Genomic DNA, 12,236 nt, shown 5'->3' with positions numbered 1-12,236 from the left:
TACGTAGCCATATGATGCATAGATACATAAAGGTCAGATGTTAGGTGCTATTCGAGAAAATAGTTCACTGAATTGATCCTTACGAATCCATGAATCGTGTTATAAGTAACATCAATCAGGTTGATTCATGCCATTAATTGACTGATTGTGTTGTAATTGTTTAATTAATATGCATGTGATGTAATTAATTGATTGCGTTGGCCAAATAAAGGTTGTTGGGACATTAAAGTTATGTTACTATATTAGTATGTGTGCCTAGAGGGTTACATATACTATATTTTTTTATGTTAGTTGATGTACTATAGTTTCAATGACTTTTATTATATGCTCGCAACGATAAGAGACATTTGCAAAATATCTACAAAGACTTTTACACAAATTTACTGAACACTATAATTAGAGGGGGAGCCCTTTATTAGATTGTCCTGCTCTTCATTATCTTCCTCTCTCACGATCCATATTTCCAATGGAGACTAGATGGAGAGTAAATCAGATTTATGGCAAATTTTTTTGAAAAAAGAAGACGATATATAACACTATGACAATCAGTGGGTACATCTAAAGGCAACAAACTTGTATGGCTTGAAGCTCACTCGAGGAATCTAGAAATTACGCATGCAATTTCTTTAAAAAGAGGCGTTTTGATTTTTCTATGTTTTTAGATTCTCATATATGTATTCAAAATGATATTCATGAATGCAACAAATTTAAGGCCACGTCGATCATGGGTTAAAATCCCAACAATAACGAAAAATAAATATCTCCACATATAAGAAAATGTTAGTAGATGTTGCGTCATGTGTGGCGCATCATGCACATCCTCAGCCTCATCATCCAAGAGAGAAAGGTTTCTCTATTCCTTCGACTCGAGTGTTGGAGGCTGAAAAGGCCACACGACGAGGACAATAGACCAGTCTGACAATGACGATGAGAACTTTAATAAAGGTATAATATTAACACCCTATAAAAATGGAGGATGATGTTTTATGTGTCTGGGTAGTGTAACGGTGAAGGTGATAACTTTAAGATATTCCATCAAGAGCTCCACCTAATGACAACACATGTATCTCAAGATGCGCGAAGAGGACCCTAATGTCAATGATAATAACATAGTCATTTTGGACTATTCAACACACTGGAACAACACACACATGTCATATACTTCCACAAAGAAACATGGTGTCATTTATGAAGTTTCAAATACCTTCTCTACAAGATAGAAGTTAACGAACATGTCAAATTATTAATGGGAGTTGTTGGGAGAATGATGTCTCATTTTAGGGCAATTATGTGTGTTTACTAATCATGTTAGCAAGATAAAGTTTCCAACATTATACAATGTGATATTTATCAGCTCAAAGATTTGAAGTACGTTAATAACAAGGTAATCCAAAATTGAGGGACATTTTTCTCATGCGCGATGTGTTGAGCTCTATGGCCTTGATTTGGATGGAAGTAACGAATTCCTACAGAAAAGACATATAATAGAATCAAAGTGACATTTAAAACTAATGATTGAATCACATGTGCACAAAGCAGATACATGATTTTGTGGGTCCTTGAGTGAGACGTGTTTAGTTACTCAAATGCACACATTGGGAAATTGATTCTCCTCCTTCACTTAGATGAGCCCCATCCACACTCCATCATTGTCATCACGCCATCCAGATGGAATCGATAATGGAGAGGAGACAAAGGGAGAATGGAGAAGCAGGGGACAGGCTCTAAATGATTATTGTTTGGGTGAATTTGTCCATGCCATGCACCAATATATACTTATAGTGATTTTTTTTATAAAACCCTTAAATTTTAAGTATACCTTACAACGTTCAAAAGACCACTTGTGTAAGACCCTATCGCCCATTGTAATAGTCTAGTTAATGGTTTTGGTGTCCCAATTATCTTAATTAGCCTTCAAATCAATTAACCATATCATCATATACATTAATCGATGATGTATTGATTTAACTCACTCAGTATATAAAGTCTCTGGCCAATTTGGCGGCAAGCTACACCTGGTGTTTTAAAATATACAAAGATGCGTGTAAAAACTCACTCCTTGGACATATATATCATTGGTTAAAGTGTATGGTAAGCCCCTCACGTGGTTGATACCTACAATTGTCAACAATCAAACATAATCGGTTGGCCGAGTTAATACAGATGCATTCAAAAATAGTTTAAAAACACTTCTATGATATTTTGTTTCCTTAGCTTATGACTGTATCACATCATCTCCCTTGTGGTGTCCCCTCATAAATCGAGGGTGGGTAATCCATCTTGACGCCTCAATCATCTTTGTGGCCTTTTTGTTGCACTCAATCCATGATTATAAACTAATACACAATTGTCAAAGTAAACTATTCATCAACATATCTTTCAATCGGAGGTGTTTGCATGAAGGTGATCAATTGAACATGCCTGATATATGCATGGAGATGTAGTAGAAGATGGCACAATGTGCATACTTCTTTACTAGCAAATCAAACCATCGTTGTTGAATGCACAAGTGATGACCAAGTCACCGCAAATATTTGATGGACTCATCTCTGGGTTCACTTAGAAAACTAAATGGGCAATGAAGAGTATGGTAGTTGGCAATCAGAATATGGAACAATCAATTTTTTCTGGCAAATCATATATGTCAAACTTCACTTTTTACTTTACTTTTTACATCTACATACTTTGCACATAGTATGACCTCTCTTTTGAGTCCTAAACAAATTGAAGGAGAGAAGGCCAAAGAAGATACTGCAAAATACACCATTTATATATAACTGTCGTCCGACTGTATTATTAGGAAAAAGCGGCAAGAAAATTACCAGCTTACAGATAATCAATCCAACGCTAATACAAGTTACGAATATCAGACAGGATATCTGATGGGCGAACACTACGTAGACTCAACGATGTCCCAATTTCATGTGTGCGAATGACAACTATCATCATTGAGCTCCTTTGCCGTTGACGATGATGACGTAAAAGTGTATACATTAAGCATGAAAATACGATGAAATTTGGTTGAAGAAATTTTCATCATCGTCATCCGGACGTGTCGAGCATTGGGTCGAATCAAAGGTTCTCATCTCAGATCTTCGCCATTAACGCGGCTCTTTGGTCGCGCAGAGACCATCAATTCCTATTCCATGCAGCTTGATACCGCAGCTTTTCCTGACGGCGCTGCTCTCTCTCGTTGGCCCGGTACAGCTGACCAGGACCTTCGATTCTGTTTCTGCTACCATGAAGAAGCTGCCCAGCAGGCAGCAGCCCCAGCACACTTCCACTTACGGAACTCAAAGCGAGAAGAAGCCAGGGAAGGCGGCGAGGGCAGTTAATACGCCATTAAGGTCGTCATATCATCGCCAGCCGCCGACATAGACTACTCCGCCACCCTTCTCGAGGCTATCTCTTTTCCAGAAACAAGAGACGTAGCTTCAGGAGGGAGGCACGGGACGAGGTAACGGACAAGAAGTATAAGAAAGTGGAGCGCTACAGTGCCGGCCGTCGTCGAACAGGTGTTCTGCAGCGAGGGAGTCGATACTGCGAGAGCTGTTCATCTCTCCTGTTACGATATTGCTTGTGAAGAGGATGAAGTTCATGAAGCTGGGATCGAAGTCGGATTTGTTCAAGGACAAGCCGAACAGTACAAGGTGGGCCAACCTCTTTCTAATGCTTGATTCTATTCTCCGGTTGCATTGAATCCGTCGATTCGATTTGACTCCTCCCACTATCTTCTATCGCTCTGCGTCATGTTCTTTCCGCTGTAGTGTTTACGCGAAGGAGAAAGAGAATAGAGCTGCAAGTTATAAAGTGTTCAGCTTTTGCTGTATTTCTGTTCGGACGATAGGCGAACGATGCGTTCTTTGGTCCAACTTAACGTCTAAACACGTACTTTTGTTTACGCGAAGGAGAAAGAGAATAGAGCTGCAATTTATAAAGTATACAGCTTTTGCTGTATTTCTGTTCGGACGATAGGCGAACGATGCGTTCTATGGTCCAAATTCACGTCTAAACATATACTTTTAGATGTTATCATGTAATCTAATGTTCTTGTGCAGGTACGTCGACTGCGAGTTGCGACAGGATCTCGTCGTCAACGTCGGAGACGTTCGATTTTATCTTCACAAGGTGAAATTTGACCGAGTTTACTCTTTTTTTAATTCATTCGACTAAGTTGATAGCGCCTCTGACTTATCCTTGGTCGAGTAGTTTCCGCTCCTGTCCAAAAGTCAACGGATTAGGCAGCTGCTTAGGGAGGAAAACGGAGAAGAACTCCGCCTCTACGACTTCCCCGGTGGATCATCAGCGTTTGAGATCTGCGCCAAGTTCTGCTACGGGATGACCGTAACTCTCAATGCCCATAACGTCGTCGCGGTGAGATGCGCCGCGGAGTATCTTGAGATGCGAGAAGACGTAGACAGAGGAAACTTGATCCACAAGATTGAAGTTTTTCTCAATTCGAGCATCTTCCAGAGTTGGAAGGATTCCATCCTTTGTCTTCAGTCCGCGAAGACGCTTCTGCCGTGGTCGGAGGAGCTGAATATAGTGAGCAGATGCGTTGACTCCATCGCTTCTAAGATCTCTCTGGACCCACGAGCCGTTCACTGGTCGTACACGCACCGCAAGATCACCGATCAAGGGCCCAGATTGAGGGATCATCGGGCGCCTGTTGACTGGTGGGTTGAGGACGCCGCGGAGCTCGACGTTGACCATTTCGAGATGGTTATCGTCGCCGCCGAGGACGTTGATGGGGAGGATGTTATCAGTGGGCTGAAGGCTTATGCCGAGCGGTGGCTTCCGAAATCGGCGGAGGAGCTGGTTTCCGAGGAGTACTTGGCAAGGACGAAGTCCATAGCGAGAAGATTGTTGAAGCTGGCGGCTTCTCGGGGATGCGCTTCGTGTGGCTTTCTGCTGACATTGCTGAAGATCGTCGTGTTAATCGGAGAAGACGGAATGAAAGAAGAGTTGTTGACGGCGATCAGCCTGCAACTGGATAGAGCCTCTGTGAGAGATCTTTTGATTCCGTCGCGGTCTCCTTGCTGCTCGGCTTATGATTTAGACATCGTTCTGGATCTGTTGAAGAGGTTCATGGAAAGGTATGTTGGTTCGAGGGATTCCGAGCATGGGCCGCCGCCTCAAATCGTGAATATTCTGGACGGCTTTCTGGCGGAGGTGGCGTCTGACGGTAGCCTTCCGCTGTCGATTTTTCTCGAGTTTGCGGAGGCTGTTCTTGGGTTGAACCGTGCTTCCCACGACGGGTTATACTCTGCCGTCGACGTTTATCTCAAGGTTGGGGGACGGCGGTTGGTTTCTTCTGCGTTTGTTGTTGTTTCTATCTCTCTATTTTTTTAGTGATGTAGCGTGGCTGGCGTGAATAGGCGCACCCGGCGTTGACAAAGGCGGAGAAGAAGAGGCTGTGCGGAATCGTCGACGTGAAGAAGCTGTCGACGGGCGTTTGTGCGCTTGCAGCTCAGAACGAGCGCCTGCCGCTGCGTTTGATCGTTCAGGTCCTCTTCTTCGAGCAGGTGAAGGCGGCGGAGGTGGCGGCAGCGGCTGCTGTTTCAGGTTCTGGAGAGGAGTTACTCCGAGCCAAATCTCTTTCTGGCGCGAAGATTGAAGAAGGTAGAAAAGAGACCGAAAGAGTGGCGGAAAGTTACACAGCAACGCAGTTAAAAGGTCTTCTCCTGGCGCACAAAGGGGACTATTTCGTGGCGACGGAGAGGGCCAGCCAGAGTAGCGAGAGAAGTGTGGATTCTCTTGGACAAGACTCAAGATTGAGGAGAATCTTCGATAGGCTGTGGGGTAGGAAGACGGGAAAGAAGGGATCGGAGCGCTGTGGCAGCCCTGTAAGCTCCTTTGCGTCTGTAATCCCAGGCAGAGGCAGACTCCCAAGGCCCCCCTTAAAACCCGGAAGGCATTCTATTTCATAGGAAATGCTATTCTAAACATAACAGAGCGGGTGCTTCGCAGTTTTGCCTATGTTGCCATAATAAAGCGCAGTAAATGAAGAAGTCGCCATCCGCAATCAAGTGAGAGGATATTTTTCATGGACGAGCCGTGATCCCTCGCTGGGTACTTAGAAAAGAGTAGTTCTTCGTCATCAAACGTCGAGAAAAGGAAGCTTGCATCTCGTTTATTGGATGGGGATGGGGATGGGGATGGGGATGAGGACGAGGATGAGAACTCTCTACGTCGATGGCTGAATTTCTGTAAGTGTAAAAAAACTGAGACTTCAAAAATCCTTGGTTTTCCTTGAGCCCAGATAGACCAAAGGACTCTCAGTGATCCGAGAAGGATCTACCGCGGGATCAACAGACACATAAACGTCAAGCGAATGAGAACAAAAGGTTTCAGGGCACGTCATCTGATGGGGAGGCTGCCAGAGCATCCAGATTAAATAGTGTGTGGGCCGCTCACGAGCTATCCTCCGCGGGCTGCCCGCTTCCTCGGCCATCGTTCGTTCTCGGCCCGCACGTTCACAGCCCCCGACCTCTGTCGTCCTCTCCGGTCACAAGTTCTGTCGCTGTTTCCTTCCCTAATCAATCCTTCAGCGCCCGCACCAGCTCTGCTATCGAGGGGGGCACTCACCAGCGAGCAGCGACGGCCAGCCCCTGTGCTTAAAGTAAAAAGAGAGCGAAACTGCTACTCTTTGAGTGACGTTCTCGCTTCTGTTTTCAATCACTACCGTCCTTTTTTCCCATCTATCCGATACTGTCAGGCTCTAGATCTCGGCACCCCTTCTCCCTTAATTCCCCTGCGCCGAGGCTGGCCCATCGTAGGTTGATTGTATGCTCGAGTGGGCGTCAGACGATAGTGGAGATGCAGCAGGACTCGGGACGTCCGACGTTACGGCAGGCAAAAGAGGGGAGAGAAACCGACGATAGTATAAAATTCGGCTTCCAGAAGCAGAAGCGATAAGTATTGGCGGTTGGCAGTCAGTGAGCAAGAGGAGACATGGCGGGGGAAGAGAGGATCAGCGTGAGGGAGTTCGAGCCGGAGAGAGACTCTGCGGCGGTGGAGGAGATGGAGAGGCGGTGCGAGGTCTCCGGGGAAGGCGATAATGGCGAGAAGACGGATAAGAGTAAGATGAAGAAAAAGAAGAAAAAGGAGGGGACGTCTCTGTTAGTTGACCTCTTGGGCGATCCTCTCTGCAGGGTTCGATACTTCCCCGACCACGTCATGCTGGTAAGCCCCCCCCCGCCAAGCACAGGGTCAATTATAGGAAACGTTCCTCCCATTACCGTCGTGGGTTTGTTCATGGTATCTTGGCTCGTCGATTTTGTGTAGATTGCCGAATACGGCGCTAAGAAGGAGATGGCGGGCGTGATCAGGGCCTGCGTCAAGACCGTAACAAGAGGCAGTAAGGAACCTGACGGGTCTCCTGCTTACTCCAGGGTGGCCTACATCCTCGGCTTGAGAGTCTCTCCCCAGCACAGGTCTCTCTCTCTCTCTCTCACGCACACACATCTCTTTCTCCCACCCACACTCCTCTCAGATCCCTCTTTTCTCTCTCCTCTCTCTTTCTCTCATCTCTCCTTTCTCTCGCTCTTAGATCGATATATCCTTATCGTACGCTAAGTTGCATGGTAGGCTGGTGCCCTTCGTGGGCGTCTAACGTAGGAGGGGACCCGCCATCGTTCCCCCCCTGCTGCATCCATGCATAGAAACAATGATTAGCCGTCGGCCTCATTATTCTACGCCTGTTTTCTCCTTTCTCTCGGCCTTGGCCACGTACCGTAATCAGCATAAAGCCCGAGAACCGCCCTGGGGGAGTTCTCGGCGCAGAGGACAGTTTCTTGCAGAGGGAAGAATGAACGTCTCATTGCACCATTTTGCAGGCGAATGGGGGTGGCGACGCGACTTGTGGCCGCGGCGGAGGAGTGGTGCAAGAAAGAAGGCGGCGCGGAGTACGCGTACATGGCGACGGAACGCTCCAACGCCGCCTCCCTGAACCTGTTCACCGCCAAGTTCTCGTACACGCCGTTCCGTTTCGCCAGCGTCCTCGTCCAGCCCGTCCACGCCCATCCCATGAAGCTGTCCAACGGCGTCACCGTCCTCCGGTTGGCGCCGCCCTTTGCGGAGTCCTTCTACCGGCGCGTCTTCTCCTCGTCGGAGTTCTTCCCCAAGGACATAGGCGCCATCCTCAACAACCCCCTCTCCCTCGGCACGTTCTTGGCCGTGCCGTCTTGGGCCGCGGCGGACTACGAGTCTCATCCGCCGGCGAGCTTCGCCGTGATGAGCCTCTGGAACAGCAAGGAGATGTTCAGGATGCAGCTCACGGGAGGCTCCGCGGCGGCGAAAGCGGTCATCCGGTGGTGTCGCGCCGCCGACGAGCGCCTGCCGTGGGCGCGCATCCCCTCCTTGCCCGACCTGTTCCGTCCGTTTGGGATGTATTTCATGTACGGGCTCCACGCGGAAGGCGGGGCCGGCGCGCTTCTCGTGCGCGCTCTCTGCCGGCTGGCGCACAATCTGGCGCGAGAGGACCGCGGCTGCGCCGCCGTGGTGACGGAGCTGGCGCGTGCGGACCCTGCTCGCGCCGGGGTTCCCCACTGGCGCAAGCTTTCCTGGGACGAGGACGTGTGGTGCATGAAGAGCCTCGCGGAGGGTCCCCCATCCAACGGCGACGACGAGGATTACGGCAACTGGGCGAGATCTCAGCCGTCCGCGGCCCGCATCTTCGTGGATCCCCGCGACTTCTAAGATCCCCGACAGGCTAGGACACCCGGCGGTGAGAATTTTGTTGCAGCGGCGGCCCGTCGCCGCTGGTCTCGACCGCCATGAGAGGCGGAGCTTCTAAGCTTCCTGGAGACCGATCGACGGTCCTCGGGACTTTTGTTTCCACCGTTTATTATATCTGATAACCGATTCCAGTCGTAGAGGAAACTGGAGGTCTCCTTTCAAACCCAATTACCCTTTCGTTTCTTCGTCTAGTTATCTCCAGTTATCTCCAGCTCAGACAAGAATTCGAGCTTTGTGATTTGGAATTGTGTCTGCGTGTGAGTGTGCGAGGCGGATTTGATCGGAGCACGCGAGCAATAACAAGATTAAGAAGAAGAAGAGATATAATAGCGATAGCCCCGAAAGAGAAGAAGGATAAATTCTCCCGCGGTGCTTTCTGGGGACGTCGGGAATTCTGGGAGAACAAAAATAGGATGTCAAGCAGAAAATTGATTGACGTGTGGCCGGCCAGTCCAAATTTAACTCTTCGTTTAAGTCTCCCAAGTCCCAATCCTAGTACAGGGATCAGCCTGCTGTAGGGCACAGAAACAGAGCCCGTGACAAATACTCCACGGAAAAATCTGCTAGACGAGACTTGCCTACTGTTTGTTACCCAGAAGGCAATGGCGAAAGTAGCAGATTCCCCACTTCTCCAATCACTTCCTCTTCTCCGACTCCACTGCGGTTCTTATCAGGACCGGAAATTAAACTGGGCCTTTCACTAATCATTTGTAAGAGTTTGTGCCACGGTTTTATGGGGATTGTCGTATGAATAAAATCTTTGGAGCAGACGGCGGCGACTGTGTTATTTTGCTGGGCTTCTTAAACGTTGAATCCCTCGGCTCGCAGGCACCGAAGATGGGCTTCGATCCACTTGCCGCAGGCCTCTTCGCCGTGCTCCACGATACACTCATCGCGTAGCCTCTTCGTGTCGGGGCAGGCGCAGCAGATTCTTTTCTTGGGCTTCGCGTCCTTGTCAGCCGTCACGCTCTGATTGGCATTCGTCTGAGTCAGCCGCTCTGGAATCGCCGGCAGACCCTTGGAAAGGACTCCAGCGTTGCCCGCCATCTACAGGAATATAGAAAAACATCTTCGGCTCTTCAGGATTTGCAAAATTCGAAAGCCTCTAGAATTTTTTCGTTAATTTGCTGAGCAGCTAAATAGATAAAAGACAAACATGCGGATAAACAGCTCTTATTCCCTTCCTAACAGAGAAGAAATAAAAGAACCCAGACTGGTAGATACCATGGTCTGAGTGGGCGAAAGAGACATGAATAGCTCTTATTCCCTTCCTAACAGAGAAGAAATAAAAGAACCCGGAATGGTAGATACCATGGTCTGAGTGGGGGAAAGAGACATGAACTAATAAACTAGAACTAATTACATGAACAGCTCTTAATCGATAAAAGACACATATGCGGATAAACAGCTCTTATTCCCTTCCTAACAGAGAAGAAATAAAAGAACCCAGAATGGTAGATACCATGGTCTGAGTGGGGGAAAGAGACATGAACTAATAAACTAGAACTAATTACATGAACAGCTCTTAATCGATAAAAGACAAATATGCGGATAAACAGCTCTTATTCCCTTCCTAACAGAGAAGAAATAAAAGAACCCAGAATGGTAGATACCATGGTCTGAGTGGGGGAAAGAGACATGAACTAATAAACTAGAACTAATTACATGAACAGCTCTTAATCGATAAAAGACAAATATGCGGATAAACAGCTCTTATTCCCTTCCTAACAGAGAAGAAATAAAAGAACCCAGAATGGTAGATACCATGGTCTGAGTGGGGGAAAGAGACATGAACTAATAAACTAGAACTAATTACATGAACAGCTCTTAATCAATAAAAGACAAATATGCGGATAAACAGCTCTGATTCCCTTCCTAACAGAGAAGAAATAAAAGAACCCAGAATGGTAGATACCATGGTCTGAGTGGGGAAAGACACATGAACTAATAAAGTAGAACTAATTTCTCTCGGTAAACCCAACATGAAATGCTTAGAAGACAGAGAGAAGAATCTAAGTAAAAGTTGAGCAAACATGGAGACGCCAAGCCATGCAGAGGATAAATGATCGAAGAGAAAAAAGACACAGACGTACAGGCGACCTTTTAACGGTACCAGAAGAGATTAGACCCAACAGCGTACGTGGAAGGAAAAACGACAACGTACTACACACCACGGAACTTCCACATGACGAGATAGCAGCATGACGGGGTGCAGATCTTTGATAGCAGCATTCGTTGATAAGCTTACTAGAGCACGTTAAAAGTAGGAGGAAAAGTCAGCAAGGTCAGCATTTAATCGACTCAGCCGCATATCTTTGCACCAAATCTTTCCACAACAGAGTGACGAGCTGCGATTCCCTCAAATATGGGCATGTCATGGTTTATTTTGTGGCATATGAATGAAAATTCCCCGGAATCGCCAGGGATTATGACCATAAGCCTACTACATCTCTGAAATAAACGTACAAACGACATGATTAAACATAATGAAAACTAATTCCATGAATACACGATACAGGGCCTTACTTGATAGAAATGGGTTGTGGGGATATGATGATTGATATGGATTTGGGGATCCAATCTGTCAAGTCGGACAACAAAATCGGGGTTCAGATCAAGTTGCTGTAGTGAAAGTGAGTGCGAGGCCTTGGGCATAATGTATTCCGAATTTACGACATATATAGCTGCAGTGTTCTGGGGGACCCTGCATGTCATAGATTTATTCGGGTGCATCATCTATTAAACTTTCTGGGATTCTTAAACCTGTACCTTATAATTCCCCTTGCATATTTTTCCTTCATCTCCTATCCATACCCTGTCTACCTCTAGTTTTTCACCTATAGCATGGTGATCGAAGAAAATAACGGCTCCCAGCCCAAAAATACTATTACTTTCATATTTCCATGCGAAAATGACAGCGTGAAAAGCAAAGAAAGAAACAAGAAAACAAACTGTGGAAAAGGATAAAAACATTACATTCAATTAGACGCGAATAAGACGCAGCGCGGGCGGTGCAGTCGCGGAGGCGATGGTGAACGTTCTGCGACGGTCTGGACAGGATGGGTAGATGAGGAAGGTGACAGCACGGCCACGAAGAGGGCACGGAGAATCGGACAAGCGCCGGTGTAGAGAGACGTCGCCGGCGAAGATGAGAACCAGCGATGACGATCGCTAGGGCACGGGGTAATTCTGAGTATGCAACAAGAAATATAGAGGAGATGATGTGGGCCGAAGCGGGATGTGGCCCATATCGGCCATTAAGGTTAACGGTTGACCAGTCCGCGATCGATCGAGACGGGACGTTATCAGATATTCGTGAAGCTTTTCGTCCTCGTCCTCGTCCTCGTTCTCATCATCGTCCTCATCCTCATTCTCATCCTCGTCCTCATCCTCATCCTCGTCCTCGCCCTAGTCCTCGTCCTCATTCTTGTTTTCATTCTCGTCCTCGTCCTCATCATTGTCCTCGTCCTCGTTCTTGTCTTCGTCCTCGTCCTCGT

At 47.1% G+C, this 12,236-nt stretch overlaps 3 protein-coding genes across 4 annotated transcripts; 2 read left to right on the top strand and 1 right to left on the bottom strand.

The window, feature by feature from the left end:
- The first annotated feature begins 3,192 nt into the window (after positions 1–3,192).
- LOC144712660 (phototropic-responsive NPH3 family protein NPY4-like) lies at positions 3,193–5,934 on the top strand. The gene is made up of 4 exons (XM_078586929.1): positions 3,193–3,650; positions 4,059–4,128; positions 4,210–5,289; positions 5,379–5,934. The coding sequence occupies exons 1-4, from the start codon at positions 3,589–3,591 to the stop codon at positions 5,928–5,930; spliced, it is 1,764 nt and encodes a 587-aa protein (XP_078443055.1). The 5' UTR covers positions 3,193–3,588; the 3' UTR covers positions 5,931–5,934.
- A 381-nt stretch (positions 5,935–6,315) lies between these two features.
- On the top strand, positions 6,316–9,781 carry LOC144712600 (putative N-acetyltransferase HLS1). Its single transcript, XM_078586847.1, has 3 exons — positions 6,316–7,185; positions 7,288–7,436; positions 7,839–9,781. Exons 1-3 carry the CDS (start codon positions 6,955–6,957, stop codon positions 8,698–8,700), a joined length of 1,242 nt encoding a protein of 413 aa, XP_078442973.1. The 5' UTR covers positions 6,316–6,954; the 3' UTR covers positions 8,701–9,781.
- Positions 9,419–11,920, bottom strand: LOC144712601 (cytochrome c oxidase copper chaperone 2-like). Of its 2 annotated transcripts, XM_078586849.1 has the most exons (3): positions 11,716–11,920; positions 10,911–10,986; positions 9,419–9,786 (listed from the first exon to the last, which is right to left on the bottom strand). In XM_078586849.1, the coding sequence occupies exon 3, from the start codon at positions 9,784–9,786 to the stop codon at positions 9,541–9,543; it is 246 nt and encodes an 81-aa protein (XP_078442975.1). In that variant the 5' UTR covers positions 10,911–10,986; positions 11,716–11,920; the 3' UTR covers positions 9,419–9,540. The 2 variants fall into 2 exon arrangements, with proteins under 2 accessions (XP_078442975.1, XP_078442974.1); XM_078586848.1 differs by lacking the exon at positions 10,911–10,986 and having other exon boundaries at positions 11,716–11,914.
- Between the last annotated feature and the right edge of the window lie 316 nt (positions 11,921–12,236).

The sequence above is a fragment of the Wolffia australiana genome, chromosome 15 (assembly GCF_029677425.1).
Source record: "Wolffia australiana isolate 7733 chromosome 15, ASM2967742v1".
Taxonomy (NCBI): domain Eukaryota; kingdom Viridiplantae; phylum Streptophyta; class Magnoliopsida; order Alismatales; family Araceae; genus Wolffia; species Wolffia australiana.
The sequence above is the reverse complement of the archived record's forward strand: the minus strand, read 5'-3'. Positions and strand labels throughout refer to the sequence as shown.